General features: G+C 36.9%; 2 protein-coding genes across 2 annotated transcripts in view; one reads left to right on the top strand and one right to left on the bottom strand.

The window, feature by feature from the left end:
- Positions 1 to 402: 402 nt before the first annotated feature.
- calml4a (calmodulin-like 4a) lies at positions 403 to 5,698 on the top strand. The gene is made up of 5 exons (XM_062416956.1): positions 403 to 453; positions 560 to 590; positions 972 to 1,112; positions 2,050 to 2,238; positions 4,852 to 5,698. The coding sequence occupies exons 1-5, from the start codon at positions 451 to 453 to the stop codon at positions 4,947 to 4,949; spliced, it is 462 nt and encodes a 153-aa protein (XP_062272940.1). The 5' UTR covers positions 403 to 450; the 3' UTR covers positions 4,950 to 5,698.
- A 4,551-nt stretch (positions 5,699 to 10,249) lies between these two features.
- The window catches only part of LOC133978106 (A disintegrin and metalloproteinase with thrombospondin motifs 7), an 82,653-nt gene continuing 80,468 nt past the window's right edge, over positions 10,250 to 12,434 (bottom strand). Inside the window, exon 24 of the mRNA XM_062416460.1 lies at positions 10,250 to 10,580. Coding sequence (XP_062272444.1) covers positions 10,435 to 10,580 — 146 coding nt within the window. The 3' untranslated portion in view covers positions 10,250 to 10,434. The remainder of the gene's footprint in view (positions 10,581 to 12,434) is intronic.

The following is a 12,434-nucleotide window of genomic DNA, read 5'->3' as shown; positions in this document are numbered from 1 at the left end:
ATTTGTTGCTTGGAAAATACTGTTGAGTTGCTATTTAGCAACTGGTTCCCCCACTGGTTAGATTTTATATTTGTTGTTATATCTTAATTAAAATTATTAAGTTGACCTTCTAATTGGTGGTTCTTATTTTTTTGTTTTTGTTTTGTTGGCCTTACCTTATTTGACCCAGAATGTGCTTAAAATCAACTGTCTGTAGAGAAGACTTACAACTGTTGTTGACTGGTAATAAATGGTCCTTCCTTTTTATTGGAAGGGTTACGGGTCAGGGGTAAAGGGAAAGGACAAAGCAGCGCTGTGGATCTGATATCTGTGTTTCCACAGCAACACATATTAAATTACGTGGAGGCTTACAGGTGGTGGACTTTAAACAGAGGTGGAGGGACAGGTGGGGAGTGACGCAGTTTACAGATAACTCTCTGCTTCCTGGAAAGACACAAGGGAGCTCTAAAAATGGTAAGAGCAACATTTATTTTCTCCATTAAGCCTTTTTTAAATATATTTTCTTATGTAACAGCATTTTTTCTGAACTTGCCTACAACAAACTATTGTCATCTTACAGGCTAAATTCTTCACACCAGTTCAAATCAATGGTAAGAATAGTCCACAGCACCACGTCGTTTTCTATCTATCTGTCACCATGATTTATTGATGTTTGAAATGTACCATTTTGTCAATCCCTCTTTTTAATAATTACTTACTAAAACAAAATTACTAAAAATGTATCATGTAATAATCCTGGTGAAAGATGGTGAAATAGAAACAAAGTAAAGTTTTAAGAGCAAATATCAAAATCAGATCAAAGTCTGATCTTGTTCAGTCTTGTTACTTCCCTTAAAGTAATTCCAGTGTATTATAAGTCAATCTGCTTTTGTTTGATGGATAAACTATATTGAAAGTGCTCTCACTCAATATAATAATGAAGTAAACTACAGTGATGAATTTCAATACTTTTCCCATGTCCCTTTTCCCAGAATTCAAGGAGTGCTTCTCCTTGTATGACAAGAAACAAAAGGGAAAGATTGACGCTAAGGACCTGATCACAGTCATGCGCTGCCTGGGTACAAGCCCCACGCTCGGTGAAATTGACAGACATCTTCAAGTTCACAAAATCGGTAAAAGTACAACACAAAAACTAACTCAAAAAGTTAGAACAGGTCTGAAAAGTCTTATATGGATTTTATACACGTAACTGTGCAGGAGCAGCATAAACATTGAGACATTTCATTCAGTTCTTTCTAGCATATGTTAACTTTGAATCAGAGTGTGTTTTTAACTGTATTCAATATTGAGTTCACATGTGTTTTATTAAATTTAAAGCTAGGGCTGCAACAAACTATTATTTTTTAATATTGATTCATCTGTAGAAGATGTTTTATGGTTTTAAAAACATCAGAAAGAAATTTCCAAAAATATGCGATTTACTAAAATGACAATGAGTTAAAGCACCAAATGTTTGTCATTTCTACTTAAAAATTGACCTGAATGATTCATCAGTTATCAAAATAGTAGCTGATTAATTTTCTTTCAATCATTTTATCAACTAATTGTTGCAGCTTTATTTAAAATAGCTATTTCTGTTTTATTCACATTAAATGATATGAATAGGTTATCACAAAATGTTGAGTATCAGTGTCATGTTAAGTCAATTATAAAATAAAACAATTAGAAATTAGAAAGTGACTGTGGGGATAAAACATGGACACATCTGTAGATTTACTTGTACAGAAAATGTGAGGTAGTTTTTATTTATTTATTATTTTTTATTTCACCAAAAATTACACATTTGTGTAAAGGGGGACTTTACAATCTGTACAACATCTAATACCTTTTATTCCCTTCTTGGGAACTGAATTTTCAGTATTTTCAGTATTCTGTCACCTACTGGCCCTCACAGTCGATCATACTGCACAGTTTAAATATAATGCCATTATTGTCAAAATGAAACATTAGATCTTTTTAGACATGTATTTCAACAAAACTCAGTCATTTTTGTTTCATCATCATGATTATAAGGCCTTTGGATCTTATTTGTGCTGCATTTGTGTTTAGACAAGAAAGGTGAGCTGGACTTCTCCATGTTCCTGACCATGATGCACAGACAGATGCAACAGGAAGACCCCAAGGCAGAAATCCTGGAGGCCCTGAAGATGACGGACAAGCAGAAGAAAGGATACATCCAGGCATCTGAGCTCCGAGCCAAGCTCACATTGTTAGGAGAGAAACTTACCCACAAAGAAGGTAAAGTATTATAAATGCTGATTCTAAGAAAAGAGCAGTCTCAAGAGGGGAATCTGCACAATGTGTAAGTTGTTCTTCACAAAGACTACAGAAAACCACTAAGTTGCGGTGTAAATACTAAGCTGACAGCAAAAAACTTGTATTGACTACTTTTTATAATACACAGTATGCAGTTTTAGCTATTGTTCTCTAAGTCAAAGTAAGAACGTAGATATTTGGTTCAGGATTATTGTACAGATTAGTTTTGGCTCTGTGACACACTGGATTTTAAATTCTTACTCAGCTTTAATTTAAGGATATTTATACCAACAATATCACTTTTAATTCATCCCTCAAAGTAAAAAGTGCCATAAGTTAATCTAATAACCCAATATGGATGTGAACGCCCCAAAGATTCTTCAAGAGCAAGTGGCTCAAAACGTCAATCTTAATGTCTCATTAAATTATACCTGCATTAGGAGCTACAATGTGCCAACCTTTTTTCAACCTTAATGCGTGTCGGAGCAGAGCCAAAACAATGAAAAACGTCTGTCCTGATGTTTCTGACTGCAGTGAATATCAAATAGTAAACTACTATGGCTAAAAAGTGGAATTTGTAAGGATGGGTTGGGGATTTGGGGCATTTATTTTTAACCTGTTTGCATTAGATAAGACTGTAAGTGATGGTTGGAACTATGAAATGAAAAAAAAAAAACAAATCAATGCATTTTTCAGTCAAAATAATGGTTTTCTAGCTCAGGCTGCCACTACTGCTCTGATTCATACAGCACACTTGAGCTTTTTCTTTTCCTTCCATTTACTGCATCTTCCCATGGCACGGTGAGCCAAACAAAGAAAACAATCCACTGTGAATCTGACCGCAGCGAGTCTGGCTTTAGAGCTGAACTCAGTTTCTCGCTGGGAATGACAAGCTATTCCATAAATCCTTTGCAGTTTGCCTTTTCTTGCCACATTTGTAGTACCTTGAAAATATGCTATTTGTGTATTTGTTACTCTACAACTAAAGTGAAGCATACACCAATTATTTTGAGAGAACTTTTGGTGATATGAAATCATTCAAGAACAGCAGCCAGTTTTCATTAGCGATTCAGTTCACGCTTACAGAGGTTTTGAGAGTTATATACTGAGAGGTTACAACAGTAGTTTCTCTTTAGGGACACACTGGATTCTGTACTTTTGGTGTGTCAACACCGACTATGATGAGAGAAAAGCCAAAGTATTAAAAATTGGTTGTCCAGCATTTTTGAAGATAAGAGTTTGATGCATGAACTCCTGCAGGGATTCATATATTCAGTTAAATCTCTGGGGGTTGATTTGGATGGTGTGGTTTAAAAAAAAAAATCCAAGCACAGATACTCATACATTTACCAGACTAAAAGCAACAGAAAGATTTAACTCACAGTACTGTCAGCACACTGTCACCGAATGGGTGCTGTGCACATAAAGCAGTTCAGGCTACATTCAATGAAGATTAGCTGTTTCCCCCTGGGGAGACTTTCATCAAGTTGTGGGATTTCTAAACTACTGAGGCAGACAGTGATGCCACTATACTGAAAGACGAGACAATAGCTCTTTGAGGCTGTCCAGATCCTAACTGCAGCATTTCTAAGCATAATAATGAAGATGATCTCATTCGGTTGCTGCTGTAATACTCCAGTTTGTTGAGGATTCAGAAGACTTTTGTTGGCTTGATTTTAAACTAAACGGCTCTTCAATAAAGCAACATTCAAAATTAATTTGACCTTTTACTTAAGTAGCGAGACACAAATCCTGCATTCAATTTTTAAAATTAAAAGTACAAAAGTATTAACAGAAAAGATCATTCAGAAAAAACAGTCCCTGTGTGCACTAGTACTGACGATGTTCAGTTATATAATTATTGTTTCTAACACAGTTATTTAAATAACATTTAATGTTTTAGCTGGTTGAGGTGGAGCTTCTCTGTTGGGTAATTTAATCTTTAACAAGGATTATACTTTCTAAACTGCTCAACCTGAAAAGTAACCAGTGAACAGAGAACTCAAATAAATATAGTGCAGACAAATGTACAATACTTCACTCTAAAAATGTATTGAAGTAGATGTATAAAACAACATATACAATGGAAGTACTTAAGGACAGTACAGGTACATCAGAACTTTACTTAGGTACAGCACTTGAGTACTTAGCACTGTGCTTTCACTCAAGTACTTTTGGCTTTTTGTTACCATTTTTGGAAAATAATTAACTAATTGCTGAATTAATCATATTCAAAACATGTACAAACTTTTAAATTGAATAGAAATCCACAATAATAAGGCAAACTCTTTAGATTTGTACTGGTCATAGTGTATAAATGATAAAAACTCTTATTACACTGACAGTATACACAGGTTTTTAGTGCAGGTTATGAATGTTGCCATTTCTAAACTATGAAGCGCAGTTGTCAGGCAGTCAAAAACTCCCACAGACGAGGAGTTTCTGACTGCCTGACTGTGCCTGACTCTGACTGCTGTTTACCTCATACCTCTGAATCATCGTGGGAGACGAATGAGTTTTCAGGCAGTGCTCTCTATCTATCTCTCTTTCGTCAAGTTCACCTATAAAGCTGCTTTCTCTGTCTTTTCTCTCTAGTGGATGAGCTGTTTAAAGAGGCAAACGTCAAGTCAAACGGGACAGTCAACTATGAAGAGTTCACCCAGATGGTGACGCTGCCACCTGTCGATTACTAATTTTTCAGGAAGAATACTTAAAGCAACAGCCATTATGGGAAATCACATCTGCACACACACTTAACCCAGTTATCTAAGCTTGCAGATACGACATACTGCATTAATTCTACCCATTCCTGAGATTGGTGATTCTCTCCTGAGAGACAGAAAATATTCTTTCCTCATGATAATTCAGCGATCAGTTAATTTAATGCAGCCCATAAACACCAGCTTGTCTTTGTGTCTGAAAATAGGAAGTACTGCAGCCACACTGAGTTGTAAAAATAATTTGCCTTGCATTTTGCCTTTGTTTAATAGTTTTAGCAGATACACAGACAGGGAATGCAGGAAGAGAGAGGAGGATGACCTAAAACAAAGTTCCTCATCCAGAGTAAATTTAAAAACCATCAGAATCTCAGGACACTTCTTTTAAAATGATAAAATGCAGTACAAGTGATTTAATTTCACATTTAACCAGTCAGTTTTCTCCTCCTTACACCCTTTGACATGCCTGACCAGACTCCTAAACAAATCAATCTCAACTGGATGTCACTTCTGATATTTTGTGTGTTCCTCTGTATGCGTGTTTGCAGTATTTCAAACCTTCATGGTGTTGTTACTTTTTATGTGTCATTGTTAATTTTACACACATCGTTGTTATAAAATGCCATCATTGAAATGTTTTGGTTGTGTGACATGACCTGTGGGTTTGAAATGAACATAGTGACTGATACTGTTGGAAATCTTATTTTAAGCCCTAAGTGATCTGTTTCTGGGTGTCGGCTCCTCTGTCATCAAAAGTCTCTCATAAATGATTCTTTGACATTTACATTTGTGAATTTTGTGTTTTTTTCACCCACAAAGACCTCTGCAATAAAACATCTGTTTTACAGGTTTTATTTAGTAGTATAAAGCACAGTATAATATAAATATCCATACATAATAACACATACTGATTATTAAATTGATAACATTTCCGCTAAGACATGTACTTGTAGTATCAACAGTTCATTTAAATTGAGTTTACAACAGTTTGTTATGAGATGGCAGTCAGTCAACTGAGTGCTTTGATAAATACTGCTACAGAGTGTCATTTCTATTTAAGGCCTACTGTACATATGGGCACGTAAGGCTATAGTCTTTAGTGTGTGCTTGGAAACCATTGCAATAATCAAATGTAAAAATCAAATCAAAAAACTAAATTGAGAAAAAGAAAGAATATGTTCTTAGGTGAAGTTCCCACATCTGTCAATAACAAATACTCTTGACCCTTCACTAAACCTCTTCCCAATTGTCTGATCAGTTAAACAGCTGTAAGCAGGCATGGCAGATGTGTCATTCTTTAGAGTATTCATGTTGTGCATGCAGCACTAGTAGGTAAATTAATTTCATTTCCATAAACAAGAAAGCAGATGTAAAAGGGAAACATACTGTTGGATCATAACATGGATCATCAATTGGGGAGGATGCTGACATCCTGTATGGGACATGTAGCTTCATCCTCTGCCTTTCATTGTGCTTAGTTAGCATAATGTACACACACACACTATATATATATATATATATATATATATATATATATATATATATATATATATATATATATACCCTACAGTAGTATATATATATATATATATATATATATATATATATATATATATATATATATATAGCCATTAGATGCGTCCAGGGTCAGCTGGAAGCATTTAAAAGTAAGCTGTGGTGTAGGCAGAGTCTTTGTCCTGCTTTAGTCTACTTCTGCTTGAAATCATGAATCCATTGTTTATTATTTGAGATATCAAATTGAAAAAGGCAGCATATGAATATTACCTGAATTGTTTCTTCCCAGCACCTGTAAACTCTAAAAAGAACCACCTTAAAACTTATCAATCAAAAAACAGGAACTTTTTCCTTGAAGGCAAATCATGTTTTGCTGCCACTGATAGCCCTTTATGTATTTATGTTTGTACAGTTGCCTGTTGGTCAACAAAAGGTTTTGTAATGTTTGAGATTTAGTTGAAACTCCTTACATCTGCAAAACCACATTCCAACCATTTCTCCAACAAACAGCAGCTGTTTATTGGAAGATCTAAAGGCAATTTATTGAAGTTTACAGTATTTTATTGTACAAAAGACAACATTGATTTTTCCCTCTTCTTCTGCTGAAAGAATAGATTTTTTTATTTAATATAGCAAAAAGCTTTTCCCCTCAGAATTGTTTTCTTTACCTCTGGCATTGAACAGCATCAAGAAATAGATGAGGGTAAGCTACCCAGGCTGCACTGCACTGACAAGCTTTTCAATCCCTGCTGAAATGAAAGACGGCCTACACATGTGTCAGTGCTATAAACAGTTCTGTGTGCAGGAATGAGCATAAAATACAAAGTGAAGTGTCAATAAGAGTACAGATCCTCCAACATTAGAAGTAAATAGCAGTAAAAATTCAGACCTGCAAAAATATAAAATACCGTATACATTTAATTCCTTAATACAGCTCACTAAACTACTGTGACACAACACTGACGTTACTCTAATGATTCCATCTATTTTAACAACATAGAATAACTCTTACATGAATTTGACTGATATTCAAATCAAGTGGTTATTACAAATAATGACATCAAATTATCCAAATATTCAAGTAGATGAGGCACTGGGCCTGCCAATACCTGACCCGAAATGTGTGGAGCCTGTGTGGCCTCTAGCACCAAGTATTTTCTGTCGCTCCACTTTTCACATTTACATTTTGCTTTGTGACTTTTAAAAAATGTGTGTGGTGAAGCCAATGTGTCACATTACAAAAGTGTGACTGATGAAACTCATTTGTAGTACTTATTACAAGCTGCTGTAAATGATTGTTTGCTAAACCCCTCCCCTGGACTTGTGCTTTGGATTTCTCCTTTCAGCGGTACACACGCCGCACTGAAGATACAGAGTGTGGTGGCATCATTTTTAATCCTATCCAAAACCAAAAACATAATAACAAAAATGTTTTTCTGCTCTAATGTAAGCTGCAAAATGTTGATATATCCAGTTAATTACAGTTATCTACAGTAGTAACCTAACCCAGTGTTATTTCCAAGGCCAAGAGTAAGCATATCATTAGATAATGATATCATTATTTGAGGTTACAGGTTACATTAAAAGAAAAAAAGCCCCTCTCATCACCCGAAGACTCACTACCACAGTGTGGGAGGCGGTCTGGATGATATTACAATGTTAGTGATTTGGTCAGGATCTTTATCACATATGTTCTCCTCACCTACAAAGCCCTTAATGGTCAGGCTCCATCATATATTTAAGAGCTCATACTACCCTATTACCCCCCCTGGAACACCCCCAGAATGCAGGCTTACTTGTGGTTCCTAAAGTCCCAAAAGTAGAGTGGGAGGCAGAGCCTTCAGGTATCGGGCTCCTCTCTTGTGGAACCATCCTCCAGTTTGGGTCCGGGAGTCAGACACCCTCTCTACGTTTCAGAGTAGGCTTAAAACGTTCCTTATCGATAAAACTATTTATACTGCTATGGGCCTAGACTACCAGGGGACTTCCCATGATACACTGAGCTCCTCTCTCTTCCTTTCCCTCTCTATCTGTATGTATTTATGCATCAATAATGAATGTTACTGACTTGGCATCTTCCCCAGAGTTTCTGTGGTTTCTCATCTCACAGGAGACCTTCGTCTGGAGTCCGACTGCTGTCCAGCATGACTCCCACCGCCACTGCTTTTATTATTATTAGTCATATTTCTATTATTGTTGTTGTTGCTCTGCTTCTCTGTGTCCCTCTCTCTCCCCTCTCCCCCTCCCTCTTTCTCTCTCAACCCAACCGGTCCACGCAGATGGTCACCCAACCCAGAACCAGGCTCTGCTTGACGTCTCTTCCTGTTAAAGGGGAAGTTTTTCCTTTTCCATTGTCACTAAGTGCTCATGGGGGAATGTTGGGTCTCTGTAAATTAAAGAGGACGGTCTAGACCCACTCTATGTGAAAAGTGCCTTGAGATAACTTCTGTTGTGATTCGGCGTGACTTGACTCATCCTCACATGCTCAAAGCCTTTTTTCTTATAGTATTTAAAGTAAAAACATACTGCCTTTATGTATAAGCTAATAATCCACTAATTCGTCTGTTATTAGAATGCAAAAATAGTTTGATCTTTAATTTTTTCCTTATCATCTGTATGACACCAGCTCTACACTACATTACAAGAATGGCCTATCTGTTGAGGATGCCGTCGCTGTGCCTGGGACATACAGTGCTCTTGTAGGAGGCAGCTAGCTAGCTACAGCTGATCAAATTTGCCAGTGTCATTTTTCAGTTTCAGTTTTTTTCAAACTTAAATCAGTGACCCATTGTTCCAACATGTTCTAGCTGGTAAACCACATTACCACTGTAAATTGTATATGTGCTGTGCTAGAGGAAAAATCTTGACAGCCATAGCTACAGTAACTAATGGTGCAGACACACAGGAATGGCAAGGATGCATCTGGACGCACCGGACCACTGAACTTTCTGGCAGGTGGGTGATGTGATGAATGAGGTACTGTGAGTTGGGCGGTGTTTGGGTTTGTTTTTAACATGGTGGTCGTGTTACAAATTATCTCATTTTACAACCAAACAGTACACTTAAGTGTGTTTCTGAAAGCATTTGAGGTGAAAAATATGCAATGCAATAGCAGAATATTGATTCAAGGCAGGCGTGTTGTGCTGGACGGATCTCATTTGCATAGAGTTGAGGTCGAGTCGAGCCTATGCAAATTCAGATACAGCGGTTGGTCATTAAACTAGCCGTGCCGGGCCGTATCCATCATGCACCATGTGGCCGGATAGAAAATTAACAGGATCCTTTGACTTGTCAGCCATCAATAGACTGGTGTGTCTGCACCATAAGTGGAGCGGGGCTTAGCAAACAGTCAATTATTTCTAAATGTCACATGAAACATTTATGCACCACTTATTTCTCGCCTCACAAAAATTGTACCACATTATATCCAAAACCACATCAAAAATTATATACCTGTCTGTTTTAATCTGTACAGTTTATGCTGCTGTCAAATGAAATGAAAGCATTGTACCAACCATAAAGATTAATGAGTGGTTCATCTACATTGGTAATAATGCCATAGTAAGCCAGCTACATTGATAAGAGACCCCTCTACTTTCTGTAGCACCATATCTGTTACAATGAAACCTGGATTCATAAAATGTCAAAAACTATAATATACAAAGTGCAAACAAATATTTACAATCTCATCGTTTTGCAAAAGCAGAGGTGCTATGTTTTGTTGTATTCCCAATGGATTTCAGCCATGTATAATCATTTCACCGGCACAAATATGCAACGTTTTGGACTAAGGCGGATTCATAATAAATCTGTTGAGGTGAAGAAATCAGGAAAGGGTTCACATTGTTCACTTAAAATAATATTTCATCACTTTGTGCCTGTTGTATTGATGAGTCACACTTGGCAGTTCACCTGGGGTCCCCGGAGTGTTTCGCTTTGTTGTAACTCAGCGGTGTGATGTGCTGCTAGAGCGGGAACGCTGGCTGCAGGTTCTGCAGCACTGTGCTTGCACGTTGGACAAGTGGCAACGACCCAGCCAGCGAAGAGTCTGACAGAAACGAAATGTGAGTCGATCACGGACACAAACTGCTCCTGTTTGGGTGACAGAGAGCGAGAGAGAGTAGGAGGTTACACACAGATAGGCTGATTTGCATTCATTTAGTCTGACGTGACTAGCTCATGCGCATTTTTTTTTTGTTACTGTTACATCATTTCAATATGAATCATAAGCAAAATGTGAGGGCTTTGAGCCTCTTATCATCATAAGACATCCCCTTTAAGTTGAACAGTGGCAGATGTGAGTGATCCCACACATGCTGCAGATGCTCTTTTATTCTCAGAGATCTGCTGAGGGTTTCTTTCTTTTAAGAGCTTAAAGATGATGCTGAAATAACAAATGCAACTGGTGGAATGAGCCTCTGTTCTGTGTTGTTTGACGCATTCACTTAAAATTACTCACAAAGCAAGTGGATGAAAAATATATATAATGATAAAATATTCTGAAACAGTACCCTGCCCTTGGGGGAGTGACTGGATTGGATTTTATTTTAATGTTTGATTTGCTCTTTACAGATAGATTTGAGCAGCAAAATATAATTGAGATGTAATGCAGGAAAAACTCATCATTATCAATAAATGCCCCCCATGTTTAAAGGCACAAACAAGAGCTTCCTGAGAGAAATAGAGATCAAATCAGTATTACCAGTCACAACCAGTGCACGTGATCTTGCAAGCTACTGCAAATGGTTTTCTTTGAAGTTAAATTGAAAAAGGGTTTTCTGCAGCACTGTCCAATTACTTTGGTACAGGAGATAATACTGCTCCTGAGAATATGTGTATTCTGTTATTCATTGCTGTGAAAATGTATAGATGCTTCCAAGAAAATAAGATGTAAATGTATGTAATACATTGCTGAAACAAATTGCTGTTACTTATGGAATTACTGTAGGCCATAATAAATTCATAAGCGGGACTATATCCGGCTATGTAAAAGCAATTTAAACCTTTACAATCTAAACAAATATCCATAATAGAAAATGTATGTTAGTAGTTCTTTAAACTGACAATAAATGTTTTTTTGGCCACTTGGGGGCATTGGAAACAAGTTGTAAACACATCATTGACGCAGTATCACCTTATATTTATATCTGTTTACACATCCAGCTGTCATGGAGCAACATTAGCATTAATTTGGAGTTGTGTTTGTCTTATACACGCTCTCCTATTAGCTCCGTATTTGACACTACCAGCACCTGAGGTGAATAAATGGCTCTTTCACAGCTAAATGCACACATATGTTCACTGGCTACAGTAGTGAGTTTCTTTTGTTTGCTGATCCATGCAAGACAGGTAGTGTACTGTCAGTTTTTAGTGTTTTGTCATTGAAAACAGCTGCCTGGTTTAGCTTAAAACAACGCTATGATGGTGGTACTAAATAAAAAGTCAGTGTACCACCCTAGTTATCTAATTATATCCCAAATGTGTGTACTTAATTTGACGCAGTCCATCCAACAGTGGTTGAGATATTTCATTCAAAACCACATGCCGGACACTGGAGGAAAAGGGGAAAAGGGATCAACAAAGTTATTAGGATTCATCCTACGGGGACGATTAATGTCTGTACAAACTTTCATTTCCCCGCTACAGTTTTGCTGCTAAAATGGGTAATTAAAATTAACAGAATATATCAAACACAACCTTCAGCACTAATGACGTCATTCAAGTGAATGCATACATTTGGGGCGAATACCATATAACCACAATGAAGTGGAACTTGTAGCATCTCATACCCCTCTCCCTCTTTTGTTTTAGACTCAATTATTGTTATTGTCTAGTATTAGTCCATGTGTAACAAGGCCTGTCAAATCCATTATGGAGTGACAGCAGATTTAAATCATATTTATACCTCAAGGTGCTCTAAAATCTAAAACCTCTAAAAAGTTTTTA

The sequence above is a fragment of the Scomber scombrus genome, chromosome 1 (genome assembly GCF_963691925.1).
Source record: "Scomber scombrus chromosome 1, fScoSco1.1, whole genome shotgun sequence".
NCBI lineage: Eukaryota > Metazoa > Chordata > Actinopteri > Scombriformes > Scombridae > Scomber > Scomber scombrus.
This window is presented reverse-complemented; position numbering and strand designations above follow the sequence as displayed.